Here is an 8,652-nt window from a genome sequence, read left to right as displayed (position 1 = left end):
TGAGAGAGTGAGTGAGTGAGTGAGTGAGTGTGTGTGTGTGTGTCTGTGTGTGTGTGTGTGTGTGTGTGTGTGTGTGTGTGTATATACATATATATATAAAATAAAACTTCTATTAACAATAAATAAATAATTCACAAATAAAAATATATAAAGAACACAGTTAAATACCTGTACAGAGTTGAGGCGAGGCGTCCCTTGTGTTTTCGGGCAGAACACAAGAGCACAGTTTGGTGGTCAGTTCGCTTTTATGAAGATGACTTCATCTGTTCCCGCCCCTTACAGCCAACACACATACAGTACTGGAGGAGTAACAGTAGAGAGTCATAGATTTCTGCGACCAAATGAAATACGTCTGCTTGATCAATTATACTGTTACCTTTTCATGCACATGTCATATATGTATAAAATCTAAGTATTTTCATTGGTCCTTAAGAAGGAAAATGTCATATTTTTACAAATCGGCACATAGTTTTTAATAAAGGATACACTGTATACAGAGTATGAATATACATTCATGGAGTGTTTAGGCTATATTTAGACAAAATGAAAGTGAAGTGACGTGTACACACACACACACACACACACAGACAGAGCAATGGGCAGCCATATTGCTGCGGCGCCTGGGGAGCAGTTGGGGGTTCGATGCCTTGCTCAAGGGTCTCACCTCAGTCGTGGTAATGAGGGTGGAAGAAAGCGCTGGTTAATCCCCCCACCGACAATTCCTGCCGGACCTGAGACTCAAACCCGCAACTTTCAGGTTACAAGTCATTGTGGACCATTAGGCCACGACTGCCCCAAAATGTCCCTTGAAAAGCAAATTTGTAATAAATACAATGACTGCAGAATAACTACTAAGTCACAGAAACCTATTCCCACGAATACTTGCTTTCATTGCGCCTAACATCCAAGATAGAACCAGACGCAGAGCTGGTTTTTTTTCCTGCACAGGAAGGTGTAACCAACACAACTGTAAAGCTCTCAAAACATGCTCAAAGACACATCTTCCCTGCATGCTATTCTGTCTCCTTCCCTCAGTTTAAGATGAACAATACCAGCTGAGGGGAAGAGGAAGAGTCTGAGGAGTGTGGTTTGTTTTCTCTGCGCTCTGCAGGTCCTGGGGTTCACAGATGCTCTGCAGGGGTCTAGGTGGACCTTCCTAACCGGTCTGATCCTGCTCTGCAGAACCTCTTTCAAAGACATGAAAAAAATATGACAGACCTCAAGCAGATGGTTTTATCTATTTTTTCCCCAAGTGTGTTTATTGTTACTGTTGTAGGCTTTGAGGAGCCAGTAGGATTGTATTGTTTGAGAAGATGCAGAATTGCCCTTCATTCCAATGCTGGCCACTAGTTTTCTGTAAAGTACTGTAAGAACTGTGTGTGTGAATAATGTTTTTGGAGACAATTTTAGTTCCTCACATAACTTTTCAGTGAACAGTTTAAAAAAAAAAAAATAAATAAATAAATAAAAATTTCCTTAGTGTGACGAACATTTAAAAAAAAATCTAAATGACCTTTTTCTACTAAAAAGAATCTTTTGTGCATTGGAAAGTTTCCATGGATGTTAAAGGATCTTCATGGAACCATCAATGAAAATAAAGAACCTTTATTTTTATGAGGGTTGTATGAATTACAATGCAATTTATAGTGAAACTCTGTTTTAAACTATTTTATCTGATACATGCGTGTTGGCTAAAACAATTATTTTGTTTAATTATATTTGGGTTTATATAATATGGCTGTATAACAATTATTATGGGCGTTTTAGGCAAATGACATTAATTTCTTTGCATTATTAAAAAAAGTTGCTGATTTGTAAAAACCAGGTTAAACGTTTATAAACTTTCTTAGTTGGCTGATTAATGTGCAAAATGTAATTATGGGCTTGAATGTTGAGGACATAAAGTGCCCTCTAGTGGCAGTTTGTGAAAGGACTGACCACCTCGAGCCTTTCCACCATCTTTTTGTGGGAAACATGATACATTTCTTCGCGATTCTTGGACGAATAAAACTTTTAAAAGAGCAACGTTTATTTAAAATAGAAATTGGAATTTATAGAACAATGCAAGCCTTTTCACTTTTGATTGATTTAATACTTGCTGAATAAAAGTAGTAATTTCTTTCCAAAAAACAAAAAACAAATAAAATTAATAAACTCTTAGTCATCCCAATCATTTGAATGATAATGTAATTTTGTGTTAAATGTCTGCATGCATGGAAGATTCTTTTTGTATATTATATTGTATTTTGTAGATTTTATTTACTGTTTTTAAACACAAAGTCTTGTATTTAGCTAACTTTAACACTTCTCTTACCCATTTTCTCCCTGCTTTAAGATTATGATTAGTAATTGTGTCCTAAAACAACAAAGTAAATTAATTCAAGAGGGAACCATTTTCGTTTGATATACTGTAAGCATTAACAGCACCAGTGCAATAAAGTGGATTCAGTTTCACACAAAACATATCTTCAGTAGCCATTTCATTTATTATTAAATCAGGGGCTTTAGATCTACATGTCTCTGTATGGAGATCAACTTCTATCCTATACATCAACTGTAACAACTCTTTCACACAGCTTAGTGCACCTAAAAGTATCCCTATTAGAGAATACAATTCCAACTATAAACTCTTCCACTCAAAAGACAGTCTTTCCAAACCTGTGCACAGTGTTGAAACTCATCTGAGACATTAAGGACTGTCTGTGTCCGTGTGTCTAGCCAGGAAAAGCATAAGACAACAGAACAGCCTGTTTCGGCCCTAGCTCTAACTTCTCTACTGACACCTTACTATCCACAGCTAGATTCTCTGTATCTGTGGAAGCACAGACTCGAGCCTCAGCGGGCAGGTCGCTATTGGTCAGTGTCATGGTAACAGAGTCATTTCCCCAGTTTAAGGCTACCAGGAAGCGTTCGCTCTGGTCCCAAAGGCGGAGAAATGCTAATGAAGTGGATGAACTGTAAAGGCTGACATATTCTCCATGCAGAAGCGATCGTTCTTTTCCTTTCAGATCACTGAGTGCTTTAAAGAAGTCACGCACTGCGGTACGTTCCTCCTGTACAGTCCGAGTCAAAAGAACAAAAGAAAGAAACAGAGTGTGTTTTTTAACATGTGCAATTACTAGAGTGCTATGTATAGCAACGTGAAAATGTGATCATGAAAATTTACCTTTGCTGTTGCATTGTCATCTCCTGCTTGACTTTCCAGGTCCCACATTGCTTCAGGTTTCTCCTGTATAGGTGAAATTATGTCAAGTTATCAACTTATCAAAATCTTAAATTTTCACTTTAATTTACAAGACATCATGCTCTACTCACCCCAGCCTTCAGTCCGACCTCATCTCCAGCACTGAACACAGGTGTGCCCGGGAGGGTGAACAGCAGCATTTGATAGAGCCTTACAGGCACTGCTGGAGAACCCAGAATCCGTCCACTCAGACACCAGCCCAGACTCATCTGCAGGTGATCGGAGTAGAGTAACTGTATCACCTGGGCCTGTCTTACACCGGGCTCCGCCGGATCAGGCAGTCCAGTCAGGAGCAGATCAACACTTGACCGATTCAGCAGATGAGAGACGTCATCCGCGGAGAGACCGGTGACTGATCCCATCAGAGCTCTGAAAGTCATGGAGAGAAAGTGATGGAGACATCCAAGTACCCTGAAATCAAGTTCTGTCTGTCTACCATTTGTTTTCACTAGCTATGATCAGCACCCAAATCTGGCCACCAGGTGTCTCTGTTCTACTAAACAAATGTCCTCCTTACAGATTCCAATAACTACCAAACTTCAAAAACTACCACCACATACCTTTTTTTGGTCCCATCGGTTTGGTTGAATATGTCTTGAACAGACGGCCAGGCTTCTGTGTATGCGATGTCGTTCAGATGAGATAAGAAGATGCCGTCCACCCCCTTATTCAGCCAGTATACGCAAGCTTCCTATAATAAAAACAGAGAATGGAACAAATAAATCTGTTTATATGGCTAAGCATTGATTAATAAAATATTGTTATATTAATTATATTACTCATAATAGTAAAACAAACTTTCAACGTCCATTTACACTATAGTTAAAAAATGTGAAGTTAGTAAGAATCATTTAAATAATCTCTAAACAAAGTTGTAATTATTTGATCAAAAGTAAAGTAAAAACAGCAACCTAGTAAAATAATATTACAACTTAAAATAGCTGTTTTCTATTTAAATATATTTAAAAATGTAATTTATTCCTGTTATGGCAAAGCTGAATTTTCAGCAGGCATTACTTCAGTCTTCAGTGTCACATGATCCTTCAGAAATCATTCTAATATGCTGATTTAGTGCTCAAGAAACATTTCTCATAATCATTAATATTGAAAATGTTTGTAAGACACAAAAGGAAACTATGATACACTTTCCTGATGATTTTTTTTTTTTTTTTTACAATTTAGAAGTCTTTACTGACACTTTTGATAAATGTAATGTTTCCTTGCTGAATGCGAGTAATTTCTTAAAAAAAAAAAAAAATCTAATATCAGGAGATATGTTTTTTCTTACTTGGGCCCCTTTATAAATCTCTAACTCTTTTTGTCTTTTCTCTCACTAACTGACCGTCAATATATCAGCACTTACTTTGAGTCGCTCAGCAACAGAAGCAGCATTGTTGAACCAGACTGAAACTCCCTCATAATTGGGTGTTAGATCCAGCACTACGGAGATTCCTGAGAGGGAGACAGGAAAACAAGTAGAAAGAAGGGAAAAGGCAGAGGGGAGAGTCAACAAACCAGAAGGCTTTTAAATTATCTTTCTACAGTTTATCTTTCCTGACAAAAACAAAAGGCTAATTTTGTCTTGTATTTGAAGCTTTATTCGAAGGCATATGGCTTTATTTACTGGAAACCACAGGGATGTTCCTGCTAAACCAACACAACGGTTTTTGAGCTAGTGAATCAGTTCCAAGCCAGTCCTCTATACTGTCGCTAAAATGGCATAATGCATACAATATGTGCCATAAAATGGTTTGTGAGGAGACTTTTTTTCTAGGATATTTTGGTTTGCTTTGATATATTTCAAATTATACATAAAGAAATAGTTACAAATAGAGTTAAAATGAGTAATGCCACATATTCACTAACACAGCAAAATCCCCCGAGTTAAATCAACTCTGCTCAGAGTACATATTGTCCCAAAGTAACACTGAAGCAGAGTTAAAGTTAATGGGATAATTAAGCAATTAATTAATTGACGAGTGAGCATTAGTAAAGAAAACCCGCTTTTAACAATGTTGAAGATGAACAACTTCTGCTCAGGCTTTTAGACATGAAACCATATCACATAATCCTCAACAGTGGTAACTCGGCTTCAGTGTTACTTTAACACTCTGTAGATTGGGACAATATGTACTCTGAGCAGAGTTGATTTAACTCGGGGGATTTTGCTGTGATAAGAAAAAAGGCAGGAGGTCAGAGGTTAAACTGACAGCTCACTGCTATTTCAGACAGCTTTCTCCTAAAACAGAGCAACAGGAGCTTAATGATGTCTATCCAGTGACCTATTTTGTGATTTCAAAATAGGTCACTGAAGTGACGTTTTATTTTGAAAACCTTAAAAACAAACAAATGAGGTTACCTTTTCTATGTGCTCGGTCCAGCAGAGAAATCAATTGGCTCTCAGAGCCAAATTCAGGGTTAATGGAAGTTAGTTCCATTGTGCTCAACTGGTCTGCTTGCACAGTGTGTATTGGACCCAAAACAAGCCCCTTCACCTTCATCTGGTTCAGATAGTCCAGTTTCTCCTCCACTCCTACAGACAGAATGAAAGACAAAAGAGTTCAGAAGAAGAGCATGTGAATGGGAGATCACCATCAGTTAAGGTGCTTCCTTTTTCTCCAGCAACAGAGTTCAGGGCGGTCTTTCAATTATTAATCTGCTTTGATTGTTTAACCACAGTACTATGTGTGCACAACTGAAGATATCAGGGTTTAAGGTCACTGTACTTGATAATCTTAATCTATAATGTAGATTGTCTACAGTAATTGTGTGAGTGTGTGAACACTTGTGCAATATCGTAAAACTCAGCCAAAAGTTGTGTTAAGAGCAGAAATGTGATGAGGGGGCAGATTCATCTTGCGTAGATCAGCAAATGGTTCCTCAAATGAGCGAGTCACGAGACAGTCAGTCAGTTTTTGGCTTAGCTACACCATCAGTCTTGCATTTTTCCTAATGCTGTCGTAGCAAAGAGCTAAAATACTGAGACTTTAATGTACTTGACCCCTGTTGTGAACCTCTGGAAATTTGATCAAGTATGTATAAAGTGGAGAGATTATGTTTTCCCATTTTTGTTTTAATGATTAACACAAATAATAAGCAATAATCAAATAACTCCGATATTAAATGGAGACATTTTCACCTTTTAGTCCATTTTCAGAGAAAGTGTTAACGTCAGATATCTGGTACAGAAAACCTTCGTTCCACCAGTTCATCTCAGGAATGGGTTTACAGCGTGGGGCCTGTACTATGATTATTATTGCTCCAGCTAACATGCCAATCCAGCCGAGCCAGAACAAAACCAGCAAGACCCAACGAGTCCGAACCCACCTGCAGAAAATATGCAAATGTATGTTAGACAGACAGACAGGCAGGCAGACAGACAGGCAGACAGACAGATATACCCGGCTGTACCGGCGACTTTCATTAACTCCTCTTTGGAGAGGCCCGTAAATTTGAATTCGGTGTCCTCCGTCACTTTAACCTTTACGCAGCCGCTTTTTTCGGTGCCTGTCGGAGTTTCTCCGGTCATCGACTGTTTTTCCTGATCCATCTCGTTCAGTTCTACTTCCTTCATGTCGTCTTCTTTATTCATGTTTGATGGTAGTTTCAGTGCTGTCGGTTAAACGGAAAATGATTAATCATCGAAAAAATGGACACCAAAAACCTCAAAAGTCTAGGACAAAATTTTACACATGGGGCGTATTTTATTTCGAATTAATTTTAGATATATGAACAATTTTACTTATTTAGACCTAACTGCAAAACACGTTATTCATAAGAGTTCGTGACCCTTTTCAGAGACAAAGAACCATAAAATATTTTGAAATAATCTTACATTTGTTTGCAGAAGATAGGCTACCATATTATTTTACGTTTTCTCAGAATTGTGTTTTTATTTCGAAACACTATAATCTTAATGAATGAATAAATGCATGAATGAGACATACCTGCAAAAACAAGAAGCTTCCGTTTCAATCAGGATCCCCGCTGTTAAACTCCACAGAGGCTGGATCTGACGGTCAGTCCGGTTTATATAGTGCCGACTCCACTTGCATACGCCCATTCGCTATAAGGAGGAACTCCAAAGGAACTTTGACACCGATAAGACTACTTGATTGACTTCTGCAACATCATCAAATAACGCTAATTTTAATGCACTGAATTTACGTAGGCCTACTGCTCGAGAAGTTACGCTGCAATCACGACAGTAGTGAGTAGCTGTGTTTCCATCACCCTATTTTAATGCGCATTTTGAAGTATGAGAAACGAGTCATGGAAACGCCAAACTTAGCCTAATTCGCAAAAAAGTTTTTACGCTCGCTTGAGGTGGTTTTTGACTTGTGCGAAAAAGGGTTGATGCGAATAATGGGAGATGGAAATGCATTTTGCGAATAACTTCCGCCAAGCGCATCAAAAAAAGTAATGTGACTTTGCGCTATGGGACGGCAAAACCTGACTAACCAGCGGATCGATCTTGTTCCAAAGCATCTGAAATGTTGTTATGGTCATTCGGAAATGCACGAGCAAAGTCTGTCATCAAAGTATTTCTGTATAATTGCCTCCCAGATATGTCTTACACGACTGCGTTCCCAAACAGCTGCAACCACCTCCGAAAGCAATGACCGCATTCATTGTGTTTCGTCTGCTCGCTCTGAGGCGCAAGTAATTTATTATATATGAAAATGACTATATTCTCCTACTTTTCTTAGTGCTTTATAGTGCCAGTTTATCAGGAAGTGACGATTTTGTTCTCTTTGACTTGTTGGATGGAAACGATGCTTGTTCGCAAATGTTTTATAATTTTTTATAAAGTTAAATTCGCAACTTTGGATGGAAACCCGGCTTGTAATACAGTCAGAGTTCCTGAAGAGTTTCCACCTTAAATGCTCCCTTTCCAAATCCTGAGCGCATCATTGAGCATGAGTTCACTTGAGTGAACTGGAATTCATTCCGCAAACATGCCCATGAGAACCAATAGACTCTCCTTAATGAAAAACATGAAAAGTGGAAAAAACTGTGCTTGAGATTGTTCTGATCAGCAATAGTTTATAAAATACAAGACTGAACGGTCTTACTGCATTTACTGCTCAAGCATGTCATAAAACATTGGGTTGAACTGTAACAAAAGCTCTAGCACACACAGGATTAATCTTTTATCAAGGTAGTGGCTGTTGATAAGAGATACAGTAACGATCTATTAAAGTAACCAATCCTTTGTTTTGTTTTTTTCCTCCACAACAAAATCTTTTAAAAATACAGATAATCTAGATTGCTATTTCATTATTATGTATGTGTTAAAAAAGACACTATAAAAGCTTTTAATTTTAGTTCTTTAAAAAAAAGCCACAGGCCACAGTCACATACAAGCACATGATGGCTTGTTTCATATGAATGTACATGCAAACACA

General features: G+C 38.0%; 1 protein-coding gene across 1 annotated transcript; it reads right to left on the bottom strand.

The window, feature by feature from the left end:
• Positions 1-2,478: 2,478 nt before the first annotated feature.
• Positions 2,479-7,407, bottom strand: LOC107707057 (4F2 cell-surface antigen heavy chain-like). The gene is made up of 9 exons (XM_016510935.1): positions 7,192-7,407; positions 6,646-6,856; positions 6,384-6,571; positions 5,604-5,777; positions 4,608-4,696; positions 3,805-3,935; positions 3,316-3,613; positions 3,167-3,229; positions 2,479-3,053 (listed from the first exon to the last, which is right to left on the bottom strand). Exons 2-9 carry the CDS (start codon positions 6,834-6,836, stop codon positions 2,715-2,717), a joined length of 1,473 nt encoding a protein of 490 aa, XP_016366421.1. The 5' UTR covers positions 6,837-6,856; positions 7,192-7,407; the 3' UTR covers positions 2,479-2,714.
• Between the last annotated feature and the right edge of the window lie 1,245 nt (positions 7,408-8,652).

Source organism: Sinocyclocheilus rhinocerous, unplaced genomic scaffold (assembly GCF_001515625.1).
Source record: "Sinocyclocheilus rhinocerous isolate Xijiao unplaced genomic scaffold, SAMN03320098_v1.1 scaffold865, whole genome shotgun sequence".
NCBI classification, from domain to species: Eukaryota; Metazoa; Chordata; class Actinopteri; order Cypriniformes; family Cyprinidae; genus Sinocyclocheilus; species Sinocyclocheilus rhinocerous.
Note: the sequence above shows the minus strand (reverse complement) of the source record. Positions and strands in the feature narration are given on the sequence as shown.

Coding starts and splice junctions, on each gene's coding strand:
- LOC107707057 (XM_016510935.1), bottom strand. CDS start 6,836: ATGAATAAAGAAGACGACATGAAGGAAGTAGAACTGAACGAGATGGAT. Junction 4,697..5,603: donor GGACCGAGCACATAGAAAAG/GTAACCTCATTT, acceptor TCTCCCTCTCAG/GAATCTCCGTAGTGCTGGAT. Junction 3,614..3,804: donor ACCGATGGGACCAAAAAAAG/GTATGTGGTGGT, acceptor CATGACTTTCAG/AGCTCTGATGGGATCAGTCA.